This window comes from Balearica regulorum, chromosome 2, assembly GCF_011004875.1.
Source record: "Balearica regulorum gibbericeps isolate bBalReg1 chromosome 2, bBalReg1.pri, whole genome shotgun sequence".
In the NCBI taxonomy this organism is placed as follows: Eukaryota; Metazoa; Chordata; class Aves; order Gruiformes; family Gruidae; genus Balearica; species Balearica regulorum.
The window spans coordinates 17,815,763-17,836,604 of record NC_046185.1 but is presented as its reverse complement, the minus strand read 5'-3'; the positions used below and the strand labels follow the sequence as shown (position 1 = coordinate 17,836,604).

The 20,842-nt window shown below is 32.4% G+C and overlaps 1 protein-coding gene across 1 annotated transcript in view; it reads right to left on the bottom strand.

Annotated features, from left to right (window-relative positions):
• Positions 1-20,842, bottom strand: part of CSMD3 (CUB and Sushi multiple domains 3) — a 727,509-nt gene that overhangs the window by 437,550 nt on the left and 269,117 nt on the right. Inside the window, exons 7-8 of the mRNA XM_075743489.1 lie at positions 6,715-6,792; positions 1,615-1,702 (exon numbers count right to left, since the gene is read on the bottom strand). Coding sequence (XP_075599604.1) covers positions 1,615-1,702; positions 6,715-6,792 — 166 coding nt within the window. The remainder of the gene's footprint in view (positions 1-1,614; positions 1,703-6,714; positions 6,793-20,842) is intronic.

Below are 20,842 nucleotides of genomic sequence, written 5' to 3'. Positions count from 1 at the left end.
GAAATTAGCATATAATATAAAACAGGAATATAGCTTTAGAATTATTCCTTTAATAGTCTAAAATTTGTCTATATATCAAATATATAGTATGTATGTGATGAAATGAATGTTAAACAATTGATAAGGAAACAATTCAGAACCTTAGATAACATTAAAATTAATTCAAAACATTTTCAAGAGGTGATTACATATTTGTCTCTCTACTTATACAATACATCAACCACTCCTATTACTGACAGTAGGAGTCATGTATGTTCACTGAGAAAAATACATAGAATGTTTTGAAAGAGTATTGCGAACTTTTTTTTTTCTTACAAGATAAGGAATTTGAATGATAGTTGAGAATGGAGGAGGAAAGTGGGATAAAATTTGAGATTAGGTAAAATAGAAAAAGGTGGAATAGATCACTGGCAGCATATAATTTGAAAAAAAAAACAGCAAGGAATGAAATGTAAGAATTTGCTAGAAACAAATAACCTTTTAGTTCTGATTATATTTTATTTTTTATTACAGTAATACCATACACTACCAATTTGGTATGTGTCAAAATTTAAAAAAAAATATTCTGAAGACTACTAGGGAAATACACCTGCATGTATCAAACTTCTGGGTTCTGGAAAAACATAAGGTAGTGTTGTGGTTTAACCTGGCAGGCACTTAAAACAACCACACTGCCCCACCCCTCTCCAGGGGGATGAAGGAAAGAATAAAAAAGAAAAAGAAAAAAAAAAAGAGAAAGCTTGTGGGTTGAGATAAAGACAGTTTAATATGACAGAAAAGGAAGATAATAACAAAAATAAGAATAAAAATAAGAATAATAGAATAGATGAAACAAGTGATGCACAGCACAACTGCTCACCAACCAAAGCCAATACCCAGCTAATTCTCAAGCCAAACTGCCTCCCAGTCCACCTTCCAGTTATATACTGAGCATGATGTCATATGGTATGGAATATCTCTTTGGCCAGTTTGGGTCAGCTGTCCTGGTTGTGTCCCCTCCCAGCTTCTTGGGCACCCACTGCCTTCTCATTGGCTTGCCAGCATGAAAAGCTGAAAAGTTCTCGACTACTTCACAACAACTAAAAACATCAGTGTGTCATCAACATTATTCTCATACTAAATCCAAAACACAGAGCTACAGCAGCTACTAGAAAGAAAATTAACTCTATCCCTACTGAAATCAGGACATGTAGAAAAGGCAACATTCTCTACTAGATTCCAATGAATATTTCTATAATAATATCTGAAACCTCTTCTGTGAGGTTTTATTGTTCTTTTTATGTTGCATTTAATTTTGCTTTATCCTTCACAAAAACCTCCAGTACCATGTCTATGCCTAATATTTGTAAATCTAATACAGTATTTACATGAGAAAACTATTTTAACTTACCTTCAGTCCAAATTTTGCCAGATTATCAGACATATATGCTCTCTTCCCAGCAGGCATTTAACTTCTTTGCATACTCAGTACACACTACATTGCACTACATCATTTAATACAGAATTCCATTTTACTTTTTACTTTTAGCTCAACAACAGCAATAAATTCTTAACATATACATTTTCCAAGTTCAGTAGTAGAGAAATGATACAATGGTAGGGTTTATATTTTACCTAAAATCTGAGCCTATCCGTTTTCCATTTTCTGGTTCTCCAGGATCTGGACACAAATTGGATGCCTGTTTAATACCTCCCTCATTTACTGCAAAAAAACAAACAAACAACAAAATAAAACAAAATAAACAAAAAAAGCTAAAATAATACAGTTTTTAAGAGATACATAGTTCAGCAATTAACAAATATTTAAAAGCACATTATCTGCATTTTAGGTCCTTTAAAACAGATTTTCTTCAGAGTATGATCACCCATATAATCTCTAGTCTCAATACATAAGTTTCTCCTCCCTATAACAAGCAAAGGATGTATTTTCTGGTTTGTTTGTTTTGTTTTGTTTTCAAAAAAATAACACAAGGTTTTTTATAAGTTGTAATAATCAGCTACTTTGTTTGCATGTAATATTATTGAACGCATATGGAAATGTTAGTACTATTCCTTTACAAACATTAACATTTAAAGGAGTGTTCATCAAGTTTAGGGCTCGAAGACTTTACTCTGAACATAATCTAATAAATGTCATCTCCACTAAGAGCTGACCTTTTCTCCTTGAATTATAATAAAACTTGAGCATAGGCTCATGCTGAGAGAATTGTCCTTAATCATTACTGAAAATACAGATATCCCCAAAATATGGAGATCTGAAGGTAAACTCAAAATGCCAGTTTGATTTGCATACATTTATCTTACAATAAACTAAAATGGATCTTCAGAGAGAAACTTCCTGTGAACCTTTCACTGTGTTTTTCCAGAAATTTGTATGTAGCGATCTGGCCCTCAGCCTATCCAACTACCTCTTCACTCATTTTTTTCAATGCATTATATACTTTCTCATAATTCTTACAGTTTGCAAAAGGATATCTTACAAAAATAATTTAAGGCCAAAATCATTCTAATAATTTTTGTATTTAATTTTTGGAGTTCATTGTACCAGGAGACAGCAGTTCCCCCAAAAAAATTATCGAAGGAGGTTGGTCTGCTAGTACTTGGCAACTTAATAGCCCCACAGAAGAGTCCTTTTTTCAAAAATACAATTTGACATGAAACCAAGAGAGTTATACTAAGCAGAAAGAGATTTTCGCCTTTATTCATCTTTATTTCTGAGGAACTAGACCAACAGATTTGCAGTATTAGATTTTAACTTTCCTTTAAAGAAAAAGTTTGCATATAAATACGCTAATCACATTACATTGTAAATTGAATGTACCCTAATTAAAAAAAAAAAAAAAAGTCATTTCTAATCATATTTCTAAAGGATGTTCATTAAATTTCAGCTTTTAATGAAGGACAATAACATTCAGAATACTTGGGGCTTTCCCCTTCCTTGAAATTTGTCTTCTTACACACACAGAAAGGGAAGAATTGGTTTGGTACCACTGAGGAAGTCAAAGGCCAAATGAAAATGTTGCACAAGGTTAAAAGGAAAACATCTCAATTTAGCACATTGCTCAGAAAACCCAATCAAGCTCAGCCCATGTCAACTGGAACCACAGTATTTATCCTCCTCTGACCCAAAAGAACTGTACCATGTCCAAGGCTTTTCTAATAGCAAGCAAAGGCAATCTCTGTTCATCTGCATCTCTCTGCTCAGGGAACTTTTTGGCCAGGAGGGCTCTTCCTTAGAACCCATCCATATTACCAGTTTCAATCTTTTCCTCCCCCAATACTTGTAGGTGTGATGAAAGCATATTAGCTATAAAACCCCAAGTTCCTGCTAGTGTTGGAGTATGTATCTCTCTGACAATTACAATTCCATAAACTTCATTTCACAAAGCCATCCAGGAGGAACTTGTTGGATGAGTGTTTAGAACAAACTCTCTCTTTGAAATATCTAGGTGCTTTTCTATAGCTCCAAAGCCTATATCGAGACATAAGAAATTCAGAATCATCGTAAGTAGTCTGTATATACAGAAAAGACCTTAAAACTTTGGGTAGACGGTTAGGATTCAATGAGCAATGCAGGAAAGGAAAGGAAGTATACCTGAAAACAAGTAGGGAAAAAGATACCTTCTCAGTTTTGTGACAGTCTGTTAACTTTTCTGACATTAAACATATGTTAAAACTATAGTTAGAAAATTATACATGATGCCTGATACTTATATGAAAGAAATTAAACAAAATGGCACTATTTGGGGGCTATATCATGTGTCTATGCACACAGAAGAAATTCTTTGCTATTAAAAAAAAAAAAATTAAACAGAACTATTTCTATTTATTGTAATTCCTGTTTTAATATTTCAAATAATTATTTTGGTTTTGTACACTATATTTCCCCATACACAGGTACTGGATTTCAAAGCACAAGAATTATCATATACTTGAATTTCTACCAAAAATGGACGTTTCAAAATCCTATTTTTTTTACTTATTTATATAAAGTTCCACTCTTAAAAATACTTATGAAATGGAATTTAAAATTAGAAATTATGGATTTATTAATATTCATAAATACAAATATAAAGGTTTATGTTAAAGAAAATCAATAAACTAATTACAGTGACAAAACTGAAATATGACATATACCACAGTAAAAATTCAGAAGAAAAAGTTATAAGTAGAAGTGATTAAACTGATTACTAATTTGATCTCAAATCAGAAATGCATTTAAGCAGAAACTTAAATCCGTTCTGATTTCTGTTAAGCATTTAGCAAAAAATGAATGTTCATTTTATTATTTTTGTATTGATGTTACTTCTCCAGACATAACGCTTGATTTTTCAGTCAACCGAAATACAGCTCCATGTAGTTCCCCACATATCTGTGTATCTATATTTGTTTGTTTTACACTGCAGATAACCATATGACAATAAGCAATGAAAGAGTTTCCTGTAGTAAATTAAAGGCTCCTCTAGGGAAAGCATTCATTCATGGTCTGGTCATGAAATTGGGAGCAAGAAATTCCAGAGTTCTAATCCAGATTGAATTAGGTCCCTCAATGATTTTTTTTGTTATTGTTGTTAATATTAATACTTGCAAAATTAAACTGATGTACATCCATTTCAAAGTGTGTCATCATATCAAATATTACCATTTTGGCTTTATTATGTGCAAATCACCTGTGCATTAGTGTTGAATGTTATATACCTGACACATTTTTTTTTTAAAAAAAAAAGTAAAATAGGGAAAAGACATACACATGAGAAATGTTATATGATAATTTCTAAAGACATTGCTAACACAGGGCATAATGTAAAATGGGCATTCACTTATCTTTATTGTATTTCCACTAATAGTTGAAAGATGCTCATTCTTTTTTTAAAGGACCCTAGCTGTCATTGTAATGGAAGTACAGATCCAGCTGAGGCCACATGGGGAATTTTATCTAAAGTCAACAGCTAAATACATAGGCTTTTCATGAAATACTGACTCTTCAATTTTCTTCAGCTACCAAAGTGGCTAGCTAACCAAATGCTAGATTACAATATAAAATCTTAGCTATCTATTTATGACAAGATATTAATCACGAAACGTACAAATCATCAAGGTTTTTACCTTCACTGGTTATTGACTCTTATAGGTAATCTACTCCACATAACCAATAAAAACATGATACAAAAGTTTTCAGCTTTACGTAGAACATCATAACATATGAAATTATATGAAGACTTTCAAAAATATATTGATAAATTTTATCACTAATTGAATAACAATCACCTTTAGATATCACAAGTGTCTGACACATCACTATAAATATGCAATTCCTATTAATGTTTATATGGTGGAATACTTAATCATTTGTGCAAAATAAATTTATAGAGAAACAATCAGTCTTATCAGCCATTGTACTATTCTCATTTGTAACTATAAAAGCACAGATGGATCATCGGAGACCTCAGTGATGAACTTATAAACACTACTGTAATTATCTTACTGTTATTTCTTACATAATCACTCTACTTTCTAGTCACCCGATATGCATAGAAGGAACACTTGTTTTTAAAAGACGTGATACAAAGTTTTCAAATAAACCAGAAATGCCTTATGGAACTATTTAGGTGATGCAGTTTACAGAAAAGTTGAATATGGTAATATGCTAAACTATAAAAACTGAGCAGAAGTGTGTTTTGCTTTATTTTTCTGACTTGGTAAACATTGAAGGGTCTTGCTGCTTGAAGATACCTTTTCATAAAAAAATAATGTCTAATATGTTGATAGTTTCAAATATAAAACTGAAAAATGTATTAGAAGTTATGCCAATGTGCCCTGCTAAATTCTGGAAACCGAATCCATCACTGACACTTTAAACAAAAAAAAATAGTGCAAATATTTCCAACCTAAGGACCTTCAAAAGCAAGTCCTTTTGCTCCTGTGAAGAATCATGAAATGTAGTATAAGCAGACATAGGCTAAGCATTTAGTCCATCTTTATTTTAACCACTTACTGCGAAATATTTAAAATGCGGTTCTAGTCCAAAAAGGAACTATAAAAATGGCATGTTCTTTTGCAAAAGATATCTTCTTTAATGTATTTAGAGTCATATCTGTTCAATTTATGTTACAAAGTTGCCCAACTCCTCCTTATAAGTTAATCAGGACTCAGTCCTGTAAGATGCTGAGCACTTTGTTTCTATTTTCTGTAATTAAAATTGAAGGCACTAAGCATCTCCAGAATGTTTAAAACTACAATTAGTTAATCAGTTCAAAATGTCAAAGTTAATGAAGAAAAAAAATTTCAGAAAGTGACCTCATGTGTGTTGCTTAAAAAAAAAATGTGGTTGCACATTTGTAAATGAGGATAGGCTTTGGTTTGTATAGCCTTTTGCTGCTAGTGCTAATTTTCAATTAGAATAATGTATCTCCTGTTCACAACTAAGATTTCAGCTGACATCTGGAAGCCTGAATATTTATTTCTTTGCAAATACTGCAAATTTAATGTGAAATTACTGACAAAAAACACACGTCTTTCTACAATGCCAGATTTATAGAAAGCCTGCCTTTAGACTAGAACCATATTTAAAAATTCACCATGCAGACTGGATAAACAGATTTAAGTCAGTTATATTATCAGAAATAGGTAAACAATTTTGAAAACACACAAACACAGACAACACAAACTTCACTCTTGCACTAGAAAAAAGTAACAAAAAAGGAGTACACTCACAGATAGAAAACTTGTTGCTGTTGTCTTTCCCTGGAAACAATTTAAATCCTCTAGATTTAAAATCTATGGCCTTTTTCACTAGTTAAAAAAAACAAACAAAAACATGTATCAGGCAATACAGTCTAAAATATTTCATTTCATTTGACAAATGTTATCATGGAAGTATATACAAATTAGAGTACTGGCTACCTAACAAGCTCATATTGTGTACCTTTGGTGGAAAACAATTTATAAAAACAAGTATTGAGACCAATTTGTACACCTGACGAAGGAAAGAAGTAAGATTTGTAACTTAATTTTTCTCCCATGTAACCAAGAAAAAAAAATTATGGCCAAAAATGCTTATTTCCACGGACCATATAGTTGTGTAAAACATTGTCACACATTTATGGAACCTGGAAAATGAAAAGAATGATAGATATGTTTGCTCTAAAACACAGTTGATTCTCATGTGGTGTTTCTTCTGTGCTAAGAAACAGCAGTTCTTATCCCCCGCTCCCTCCATTTAAAAAAAAAAAAAAAAAAGCGGAAGGAACTAGAGAATACTATCACATCTGCCAATTGAAAAGTCAGTAACCTTTTAAAAAAAGGTACTTTGACATTTTTTAAACAGCTTATTTTTGGTGAAATTTTAATTCAATTATTCTTTCTAGTGATAGAGAATTTAAAAGGAAAAAAGAATCATCCGCAACATGTTATTGAAAGCACACTGAAATCAAATAAATATGCTCAGATCTCAATTCCATTAGCATCCAAGCAATACAGGACATATATTAATGCACATATATTCTGAAAAGGTTTAATTAGCAGTAGAAATGCCAACATCTTTTTTGTCAACATATTTTGCCTGTTTCTTCAGATTTTGAAATTTATTTTAAAAGTCAGTATTACATTTGGAAAAAAGACAAAACAGAGGCAACAGCTAAAAAATTACAATGTTTTAGTAGACAAAAAGTCTTTCTAAAAGTAAAACACTGGAATACAGTCTAAAGATCTACAGGCATCCAGATTACCTCCCCATTCTGAAATTATCTCCAGTAGTTTTCAAAATCTCCCTTAGCTATGATCCTAGCTTTAGTAAGGAAGTATAATTTTTATTCAGAAAACATTGAGATTTTATTGTCTGTGCTTCGACCACACAGACAAAACAGAAATATTTTGATCATAGAAAAAACACTGCATTATTAAGTTAAGCATAGCAGGCTAATTTTCTGTTTTAACTACAGAGATTTGCATACCAAAAAAAAAAAAAAAAATAGAAAATGCAGTGTACTGTTCTGCTGTTGATTCTGCAGCTGATCCTCTTTCTAGCTTGAAAATTATTTGCAAAGTGTGAAAGGAAGGTAGTAGGTTCCCACCTCACCCCTAAACCCACAGCTGAACTATTTCTGTAAAAGTCCTTATTTTAGGCTGGGCTTATGATAAAGGCAGTTAATTCAGGCAAACCATGTGGCCTCAACATATTTTTGAAACAAAACAACTAGTAACAAGAGAGTAAACCCAAAATTTAACAGATATCAAAAGGTAAGAGAGAATGAAGCAAAAACAGCACAAGAAACTTTTTCTTTCAGTCATTAAAATAAGTGCCTCTTTTCTCCCATACACTCTGCCAGTGAGCAATGAACAATACATAAAAATGGACCTTCTAAAAAAAAATTACTTTTAAGTATAGGTTAATTTTAGGTACATTATACTCAAGTGACTTTAGAGCTTAGATATACTAAAAAAAAAATATATGGAAGAAGATGTTTTATGTCGGCTACAAGCAAATACTGCTGATGAAGACAGCAAAGATAAAAGGAACTACGTCTAAGAGAAGCTAACATGAGAAGACAGACAGTATATCATCAAAGAAATTTTCAGCACCCGTTAACTTATTATACAAAATCAATGAATAGTCAAAGAAACCCTTACATGAGGCATAAATAACAAAGCAGCAAAATACTATTGATGTTTTTTTTATAAATAAAAGTAATCATTACTACACACAAGAGCAAAACAAGATTCAGGAGAAAATAACGTACTACAAAGACAATTTATAGGATAGGTATAGGACATTATGACAAATATTTTTACACTTCTGATGGAAGAGACTATACTTCCTTCTAAATACATGGAGGCTTTTATCTCAAGAGGCAAAACATAAATTTCCTGGTGTATCATCATAATATAACCTATAAACATTGCTAATGTTTCTGGGAAATACATTATTTGCAGGAGCCCAATCTATCTGTTGCCGTGAAATATTTTTACTTATTTACTTATTTATTTATTAACCTCTAATACCAGAAGCTGTCCCTCCCTCCAAAATAAATTGATGTCCATAAGCAATTCTATCCTCAGTGGAACTCATGGACTCAAAAACTGTACCTTCACACAGTAGAGCCATACTGGAATAACCGTAATGTCTCTCATCATTGTGTGATATTTCTAAGATGCTATTTCTACATAAATATGAATGTAGGAGTATAGCTGTAAGCTTCTTCTGGCCTTCTCTGAGCATCAGTGTAGAATAACTCCTTATGAAAGAGAAGACAGGCCTAGCTATTCTTCCAAAACCTAAGTAAAATGGGAGTGGGCTTGAATACATGATCTCAGGGGCTGGGACGGGTTTAAATACTCACATTAGTGTGATGTTTGTCCTTTATTTTCAGAAATCATCATAGCAACATATTAAAGAAGGAAGACTGGTTTGAGGTTTTTTGTTTCTTTGTACTCATCCTCAGACACCTGAATGGCATATCCATAGTTTATGTACCCAAGAAACAGAGTTCACAAGATCTAAGGTGGAGCTGAAAATGGTTACAAGAGTTTCTTGGTGAACACATTGAAAAAAATCTGATATTTTTATACCTGTTTGCATCACTTTGCCAAGGCTATTAAATACCACTAGGGAAGCGAGCAACTCAAGGTCTCTGAAGCAACTTTACACTACAAGAGAAGAATTTTACTTTTAACTGGGTTTTGTGTGTTGATTTATTGAAGTAGTTTCTGAATACACTGTGAAGGAGTAATTATAGAAATATGTTTGGTCCAAACATGCCATTCCGTACACAAAACACAATAAATATATTCTTTAATACTTGCTAAACTAGGCAGTATTTTGCACATGCCAATGTGGAAACCAGTGAAGAAAATGGTAACTATTCAAAAACAGTTTTAGCAGACACATGTCAGTAAGTACTGAAAGTGGATTTCACTTTTCAGAAGTCTCAGAAGACAGATTCATGCCAGCAAACAGTGCAGTTGTACACATCTAAGCTAGTCCACAAAAAGAAATAGACACTTTAAGGGCTCGATTCATCAGGCCTTAGATACCTGCTTTCTCATGAGATGAGTTTAAACTTTGATATGCCCATTTCTCTCAAGACAAATAGTTCAGATGTGATAATGCTACAAACAGCTAAATGTGGTTAGACTAGTATGTTCTCATATTTCTGAACAGCCAACAGCCACGAAAATAGACTAGTCAAAAAAAGAATGATACCCCTGAAGTCATACTGGTGTAGATGGAAGCTAGTGATAAGATTCTCCAATGCTCTGGAGATTAATATTGCATAACTTAAAATAGATGCGAACCCAAAGCCTCCTTTATGCCCTGTCCTTCAATCCATTTCAGACTAAATCAAAAATAAATCTGAAAAGTTAGATCAAGGAAATCAAACTGTTCAGAGACCAAACTTCATCAATTATATCTGCAGCAGAGTAAATCTTTGCTATCACTTTCATATCTTTAATTGTGTAATTGGAAAGGCCATAAAAATCTATTTTAAAGATAATAAAAATTTATAAAAACCTATCTGATGTAACCACCTATCCAGTGCCATAATGCATGGAGAGGTTTAAAATTTTCTTTAATACTACTTTAAATACATATGGCTTGTAGGATGGTTTGTTTGTTTGTTTTAAATTTATATGTCTAAAAGTCAGCAAGTTTGTTTGTTTGGAATTTTTTTTTTTTTTTTTTTTTTTTTTGGGGGGAGGGGATAGGAATGCTACTGCACATCTCCTATGCAAATAAATCTCTGACAATCCTGAATGTATTTTTGATCATGTGACCTGATGAAACGTAAACAGTAGCATCAGAACTGTGTGACACCTCATCAGAGATTAGGTAAAAAACCCTGAAAACCTGAAAACTATTTAGGCATCCACCTAGGAGCTTATGTTCAACACTGTTCATGCTTATTCTCCTGTTCAAATGGCTTTAATACAAAACAGAAGATTACAATCTATGTAACTTTTCCCAAAGTTAGAAGACCCAATGTCTTCTGCAAATACGAAAGATGGAACTGAACATTTTATTGAGGAGGGAAGGATATGAACAGTCCCGGTAATGGAAGAAGTCTAGGTAAGAAGCTTTGCATGACAGATGGGTAGGCTAATATTCAGCCAATAGACAGACCAGACTCATGTACATTTTTCAAGTAGTAAATTTATGTGTAAATTGAATTATGTTCAGAATAATTTTGTAGAAGTTTTTGACCAAAGTGGTCTGTCATGTAAGATAAGGAAGATTCAAACACTTACAGACAAAGTTTTAGACACATAGAAAAAATTACATTATTAATTATTTTTTATAAAAAGGTTGTGAAATTCTGCATATGCATATGCATACAGGCTACATACAAACACTTGTGATACAGGACTAATCTAGAAAATGACTGCAGTCTACTCTTCAGGCTAGGTACTGCACTAAAAAAGGACCTCAGGTAAAAAGGAATATAGGTGTATATGTTTTAAGCATGTATATTATAAAAGAAACACGTAGATGTATAATTTCCCTGGCAACCTTGAATACAACAAGCTCTTAGACACTAGACATGAAATTAATTTTGAATGAAGAAAAGATTTTTCAGTTGACACAATTCTGGCTTCATTGAAAAGGTATATCCTGAGACCTAAATGAGACATAAATTTCAAGATGGAAACTTTGTTTCTACAATATGGAAGCATCAGAGTATATAGCCATAAAACACTGACAACCCACAAATTCATGTCTTTATTTTAGTTATACACCAGCATCATGTAAAGAAATTGTCCAGCTTGTCTTGTCTCCATTTTGTAAACTTTTAAACCAAATATAAATACCAAAACACCACCATTCTATGCAAAATAGGTACTCAGACTGGATTACTAAAAGTAACTATATAGAGTATTAACCATGGAAAATTGAGCCTCTTCCGACCTTATATACTTCTCTCCTTGGGTGTAGCTCAAAGTAGTTCTAACACCAAAACAGCCCCTCCCCTTGCCTGAATGTTTCTTATGTTATATTCAGTACTGTTCAGCTAATGGAGATGGAGAACAGTATCAGGTTATCAAAGCCATTATTTCAAGATTGCATATATAGCCCTCCTTGAATGACATCTGCAAAAATATAATATTACATGAAAAAAGGCAGTGGATTGCTTATTTGACTGTACCTAAATGTTTATACTGCATATACAAAAATGGCTATATAACTATCTCTGGGAAAAAAGCAAAGGTTTTGTGCTCCCCCACAATCTCTGTATTCTTCTGTTTCTCATCTTTGACATTTCTTTAAAGTCAACTGCAAAAGATTCTGTTTGATAATATCTGAAACGAAAATAACTGTTAAAAGAAATTTTGGTGTGAAAATATTTGAGACAACATTGTCTCAAGATTTTCATTTTTCTCACAAGACTGAAAGAATTTGCATTCTTAAAATTCTTCCTACCACACTACTATGATTTAGAAAACAGAAATCAATTCTATTTGTTTACCTTGCATTGGGTCCAGATGTTAAGGAACACAAGTTGACATTAAAAACACCTGTAGATTCAGAATTACATGATATTCCGTAATAACTATGTTTGCTGAATTTATGTTATCCTAGAAATAATGAGTAATTAACTCATTAACTACTTTCTGAAGAGACAGATGACATTTGTTTGGAATACAGTGTAGAACCGATTCTGACTGGTGCAGAACAAGTAATTCACTGATTGTTCAAGAACTTCAGTATCTGACGATGGCAGACTTTACTTGGAGCAGCTGCTGTTTCTAATGACAGAAACAGGAACCTGATATACTCTGGACTTTTGACATTTGGCGCTGATGTGCAGATATGCCAAATAAATCATGCATGATATTTCCAGTTCATCTTGGGCATGTCTATTTCATTGTATTTCCTCTAGAAGTTGATCTACATGCACAGGACATCCACAGCCTGAATATACTGAACTTACTATTCATGTACAGGTCAGTTCAATTTTTTTTTTTTGCATACACTACACGTGTGATACAACGAGTTAACCAGAATTTCCAAACTCTGACAACACAAGTTCTAGATATCCAGATATCTTAGAGATCACCACTTAAAGGGATTGCACAAATGGGGTGGAGGTGAGGAGGAAGATATAGCAACCTATTTAGTTTTTAGGTGATAGTACTTTAGACTCCAGAAATTTACGTTAAAAATCTCTAACCCTAGAGATTACCCAAATAAACTTCACTACGACCAAACACACTGACTGACGTAGCACAATCTTCTAAAGCCTTTCTGCACTTTGAAAGTTGGAATTAGAGGAAATGAATTTTCATCAGTTTTTGTAGTACAGTATCAACTGTATTAATGATTTGTCAGATATGAAGAGCCATTCAGAAGATGAACAGAATATAAGGTGGTGTACTATCCACTATTTTCATACTATTTTTTGCTTTTTACAAGAGTCAATCTTAGTTTCTCTTTTACTATTCCTCCCTGATCCCTGCCCCTTTCAGTCTTAGAGAATCATAGAATTGTTTCAGTTGGAAAAGACCTTTAAGATCATCAAGTCCAACGGTTAACCTAACACTGCCAGTCCAACCACTAAACGGTGTCCCTAAGCACCACATCTACACATCTTTTAAATACCTCCAGGGATGGTGACTCAACCAGTTCCCTGGGCAGCCTGTTCCAATACTTCACAACCCTTTCGGTGCTGGAAGTGACCTTAACATGCTCTGATGAAAGCAGATTGTATAGAAGATTTATACTTCAAATTACTGCAGCTACTGCTTTACTTTACTGAATTACTGCACTGCATTACTAATTACTACACTAACATATTGCATTAGTACAACACATCATAAATATTTGTTTCTTCATCCTACAATATTATAAACATTATGTGGTGATGGACAATAAATATCATTACTAAAATAGTGAAAACGGTTTTGTGACTCCTCGCTAAAAGTAGATATGTCTAAACAAAGTTACTGTTTATTATGATCTATTAAATAGATAAAATTATACTTTTTATTTCCTTTCAGATATCTTAGTTTTGCTCACAAAGGGTTCTATTTTAGCATTACCCCCCAGTCAGAAAGTTTTATTCAGAATGGAAGAAAATGTAAATGAGAATGAATGTAAAATTCTCTCCTTAGAATGAAATACTGATAATTTAATTAACATAATTGTATACTTTAATGAAACATGGCATAGGTATATGATTCTAACCTAATATGTGCATTTCACATTTATATTAAAATTTAATGTATTTTGATTTTATTTTGATATGATGCATTTCCATTTTAATTGTGCAATTTCTCAGGTTCATTCTTTATCCACAGATGAAAACCTAGGACAATTGCCAGAGAACTGTATGATATAAGCTATGTATAATTTATTATGCATTTGAAAATTTCTCATTGGGTTCTTATCTCAGTTAAAAATACACTGATGAGCAACATAATGGGAAAAAAAACACCCAACTCTTCTCTTGACTGAAAAGTATGATTAGCATGGAGCAGAACTGGAAGTTCAGATATTACTGTGCTATGTCATTTGTCGACCAAATTGTATGTGGAACCTCCCACTTCATAATAGTTTCACTAAAATTTATACAAATATTTTAATTCCTTAGGTAAGTCTCAATTAATATAAAGAACAACTTTGTAGAATAAAGTAATGCAATAATGAGCCAAACTATGTAAAATCAGTCAGAAAATGTATTGATAAAACAAACTTATTTTTTATACAGGTTACATATATATATTATTATTCCATGTATCAGTACTGAATTAAGAAGGATAAAGAAATATAGTTAGTTTACACAGGTGGTCATTAAAATGGTCAAAATTACAGTTTTCCCACTGTATTCTACATTCTATGTATCTCAAATTTCTCTAATTTGGAAAAAATAATTATTTAAAAGAAAGCAAGTATGGTTAATATGTATTTTTTTAAAGTAATGTATAATTGCACTAATGATAAAATATTTTTCATATTCTAACTACAATGTATTTGATTTACACCAACACATTGAGGTCAAAATAAGAAAACCTGCAATACTGAGGGAAAATGACACAACATGTCAGATGGCAAATTTCAATTATAGAAGTAAACAAGTTTAGTAAAATGAAGAACACTTAAGAACTACAGGAACTACAAGAAAAATAAATGAAAGGAACAAGTTAGGAGGTTAAAACTGAAAGGCAACTATAAGGAGCCATAATTCAATTAAAACATTAACACGACTCATTTCTTGAAATCAATATAATTGATTTTCTTTCTCCCCTTCTTCCTTCTAATGATACTGGACTTGACTATTCGATGAAAACTAGTCTCCTTTCCTATGGGAAGGAGAAGATGGGAAGATGTCAAGAGGCTTAGGTCATTATTATCATTATTTTCTCTAATAAAAATCTTTAAATTAATGAATGAGTTATTATAAAGTCCATCCACCAAACAGAACATATCTATGTGACTTGTTGCACATATTAAACAGGCATTTCCAAAAGTATTATTAAATACTAAACAAATGTAGTTCAGTAATTAAATGGTTGAGTGCTCACTTACACCTGTGTTATGCTAAGCAGCGTGCGCTTGCAGCCCTAGAGTCCAGAGGAGGCCACAAAGCTGATCAGAGGGCTGGAGCACCTCTCCTCTGAGGACAGGCTGAGAGAGTTGGGCTTGTTCAGCCTGGAGAAAAGAAGGCTCCAGGGAGATCTAATTGTGGCTTACCAGTACCTGAAGGGGCCTACAGGAAAGCTGGTGAGGGACTGTTTATCAGGGAGTGTAGTGACAGGACAAGGGGTAATGGGTTTAAGCTGCAGGAGGGTCGATTTAGATCAGATGTTAGAAAGAAATTCTTCCCTGTGAGGGTGGTGAGGTACTGGAACAGGTTGCCCAGAGAGGTTGTTGATGCCCCATCCCTGGAAGTGTTCAAGGCCAGGTTGGATGGGGCTTTGGACAACGTGGTCTAGTGGAGGGTGTCCCTGCCCATGGCAGGGGGGTTGGAACTAGATGATCTTTGAGGTCCCTTCCAACCCAAACCATTCTATGATTCTATGATTCCAATAAGCATTTTTTGGAACTTTTAAAATTATTCTAAATAATAACTTTTAAAAATACACAAATCTTCTTATATACAAATATTCTTACATATATATAAGAACATAAGAATCTTACTGCAAAATATATTGACTTTCTTCAGACTCCCATATTTGTAGTTCTGGGTTTCACTCATAACAAAAATACCTGAGGACATATGTACATTGATTTCCTACTTGACTCTTAAAAATCTTTAACAGCTCTTCAGAAAACCTCTCCTTCTCTGTTCCTCCTTTCCTCTTCCTGCTTCTAAGTAAACGTCAAAAAAATTAGGTTACATGAATATATTTTCTAACAAATCCTTAAAAAGTTTACATCAAATAATCCCAGTACTCTATCATTCACTGAATCTTTCAAAAAAAAATCAAGATAATTAAATAACTTTCTCTTAAATCCTTTTGTTTTCTAAAGTTTCATTAGCACCTGATTTAATTTCTCATTAAACAAATCTTAAAAATCTTTAAAGGTCTTTAAAAAATCTTCATGCCTCTTACCATCTTAAATTCTCCTGTACCACACAGCAAAAAGAAATGCTTGTTTAACGGGGAACACCCAGTAGCAGGTTTTTTTCTCCCCGATTCATTTTTTCCTGGCTATTAATTAAGATACTATATAAAAAGATATCTAAAAGCATAAGGTAAGGTGTAATAGATAAGTGTTCTTAAAGAATAAAGGGAAAAGGATAGAGAAATGATAAAGGTATTATAAGAAAGTCAGAAAAAAAAGAGATAAAAATTTATAGAAAGAAACAAAATGCAGGTATCAAAAATGAGTAAGATTTTGAAAACGAATAGCTAAGTAAAATAATCAAAACATATATCTATACTTTAATCCTCAAATTGAATAGATATGGTTAAAAATTTGCAAATGCTTGGTGACATTTGTGCTCTTTAGAAGAACAGAAGTTCAGAAAAGTGAAATGCATTGGAATCTAAAGTTCTCTTGAATATAAATGAGATTTAAGATCCTATGGAAAACATTGAGTCACTTTTTGAACTGCTACATGATGACTAGTGTCATTCATTAAGATTTCCTGGTACTATTTGAGTTTGGTAAGTAATTTTTTTTCTCCAACCTTGATATCTCTGTTTCAGATTGATTTTCTTTTCTATATTTATGAATTATGAACTGTACCAGTGGTCTTGTTACATTACTTGCACCTTGTACTCATTCGTGTCTATAGTATACAGCTCTTACTTCATAAATTCCTTATGGATATTGTCTTAGAATGCAGGACTTCTTAATGGTATGCTAAAATCAATTAAATCTTAAAAATAATTTCAATCTTTTTGTCCTCATTACTTTCTTGATGTATATTGTTATATACCTGCCAATACTATAAATATTCTCTATAAATATTGAGTTCATTGGAAAAAAAGCACAATACTTTATTTCTTCATTTTTCAACATAAGAAATTATACCACTGTTCAATTGCCTCCACTGATCATGATTGCTCTATATAGCCAAACTTTATGACTCTTCCTAGAAAAAGATACAAAGGATGGCTACTATAAATTGTTTATACTGAGCTCGTCTTATGTGACAGGAGTTAGTTCTTCTTTATTTCTGGGGTGGAAGTCCACGTTCATTGTAATGAACAAAACTCCAATGACTTGATTGGAGATATTTCATTTTCAATCCACTTCTCACTCCTTCAGTAGAAGTAAGGTGTCTTTAAAAACTTTTTAATTCATTTTGTAAAATTATTTAAACTCAATTCGTGGTCCTTTTAAAAAACCCAGAAGTGTAATATTATGTCAGCAAAAGTGAGAATCAAACTTGATTATGTTTGGTACTGATAAACCAAGGATTCTTCTCAATTATAATAGAAACCTCTGATGTATCAACATCATCAGCTTTCACATTTATTTAATTCTTCCTTTACTTCTGTCTTAAGATTTACTGAGAAATCCTTGTATTTCTTGTTCTCTATTGCCACTGAAACCAGAAGATTCCCATTATTCTCAGGGATATGTAATTAGGATGTATGTGTACTTCCATATTTAAATGAACAGAGAGTAGAGTAGAGTAGAAAGGAAAAGAAAAGAAAAGAAAAGAAAAGAAAAGAAAAGAAAAGAAAAGAAAAGAAAAGAAAAGAAAAGAAAAGAAAAGAAAAGAAAAGAAAAGAAAAGAAAAGAAAAGAAAAGAAAAGAAAAGAAAAGAAAAGAAAAGAAAAGAAAAGAAAAGAAAAAAAGAGAAAAGAAATGGTTCAGTTGGAAGGGACCTACAATGATCACCTAGTGCAACCACCTGACCACTTCAGGGTTGACCAAAAGTTAAAGCATATTATTAAGGGCATTGTCCAAATGTCTCTTAGCATTTGGACATGTGCCTCTTAGGACATCTTTAGACAGTACAAGTATGCTATAAAATCACTTACAAGAAAAAGTTCTAAAATATCTCTCATGATGTTTGCATATACTGAAATAAAAATTCTACAGCCTTAAGAAAGAAAAGATGCAGTCAATATGAACTATAAACCAATTCAATAGCACTAACATTACTAATCTCTGAATATTTTGTGTATAAAAACACAGACAATAGAAAACATCAAAAATGTCAGATTATCCTCTACTAATGTAGTTATGATCAAGCTAACAGTACTTAAATACTTGAATAGCAAATAAACAAGGGAAAATCTCACATTTAATTTCCTTCCTGATTTCACATCTAAAGATGACAGATCATACTAGAAACTGTAATTGTAGTATCCACATGAAATGCTACTGAATGCTTGGCATTTGAAGCTTCTAGATTTAACTGAATGAAAGTCATAAGGGACCTCCTTTTTCCCCCCTGCTTCTGAATAGAGGAAGAGATACACCTTCTTGAGTTTGAGCAATTGGTTTCATTAGAACTCAGGACCCAAAAGACACTGTGTTTCTCTTCCAGCTATCATATCTAAATATATTTTTCATTAGCCTATCGAGCTGCATCTTGAAAGTAAGCTTTTCACTCTTCATCTACTGCCTCCTTCTACTGGGAAGCTTCATCGTTCCAATAACAAGAACTCTTCTCGCTCCTCTCCCTAATGTATCTATTTATATATTATATACTCATTTGTCCTCATTTAAGTTCTCCACATACTGGCATTCACTTCCTGACACATTTATTCTTTTATCCTGTGTTACATTTTCTTTTGTAAGGTGGGATGATCAGAACAATGTAACACCATTATAGTTCTTTTATTCATCTATCCAGTCTGAAATCTTTTTGATGAAGGAACTAGAATCAGGTACAGTATTCCTCTTGAGATCTCACTACTGCCTTATAAAATGATACTTGCACTTCCCTACCTCTAATGGAAGTATTTCACCAAATGCATCTATGGTTCCTTTTTCCTTTCTTAAATAGTTAAAACACAAAGTCATCTTCTCTTCTGTGATTTCCAGTTAATAATCTTACAGAAGAAATCCTTCAGCCAGCCCTTCACACAACCTACAATTATCGTTGAAGTCCAGATAGTAAGTATGGTAGACTAATTTACACCTAGCACTTTTAGATAGATAGAGACCTCTAGTTCTCTCTATACATCTCTGCCATGCATACACTTCAAAAAACATCAGTTTAGGAAACAAAAGAATATTGTTATTGTTTACTCATTCTGGAAGATCTTATTCACAGAACAAACCTATGGAAGTCAACAGTATGACTCTTATCATTTTATATCAATGCTAATTTATAATAAAACAGCACTATTCTGATATCACTAGCGACATTCTCAGAAAAGCCTACAGTGAAGACTACATGTACAGTACATTTTTATAATTTTAAATATACACATATATGATATAGTAAGTTTTATTAAATTATATTTAGTATATTAAATTTTATCTTAATTAATTTGCATAAATTTGGGGGCATTATTCTTAAATTATGACCAAGAGTACAGGAAAAAATATATTACCAAAGTAAAAACTAATTTTTAATATATATTAAATAGAGAAATAATTTTTAAAGCAATTTACATAAACTTCTTAAGTAGCTCTTATATATAGTTCCTTAGTAATTTCATATGCCTGCCAAGACCAGTAGTTTTTATACTTTTGTGCATATTTCCTTGTCAAAGAGAGGCTAAAATACTTCAATACACACCTACAGGAAACTCCATAGAAACATCTGTTGAGTATGTCCCCACAATGGAACTTTCTTCAAGTCAATTAACAATAGCCTCACATTCACAAAAAATTCCTTCAAAATATGTCTGTGTCTTTTTAATGAGGAATCTTTTATGGAAGAGCATTACAGACTATTTAATGAGGGTCATTTGATAAGTTTTCATGGCTATTATAAGTATGCTATTAAATATTGGTTTTTGCCAAGCAAAAATTGTAATTTTTTACTCAGTATATGAATACCTACTTTAATAGCATACACACGTATATTGTTCTGTGGGTATGACACAGTAAAAAAATAGCTAGAAGATTTTGTATAAAGAATGCTAGCAAAATCAAGACTTTAAATGTGCCACGAGGGAATAAACTGCACACAGAACTAGGTATGGGCTTTCTTCTCCAGTAAAGTCTATACAAGACTGATTTCATCTGTTTGCTGGCTGTGGTACCTTTTAGTACTTGTGGTACTACTTTAATATGTGACAAATAAACACCACAACATTGTTTTAGCAGTATCTTGATCTCTAACTTTTTTTTTTTTTTCATAATGTAAGGTTTAACACTTTAATATGACAAAGTAATTCAGACGTATGTGCCTTATCTATATTAAAGGATAGGTCAGAGAAGAAAAGGACAGTGAGAAAACAGTGGAGAGGACATTGTAGTGTCATG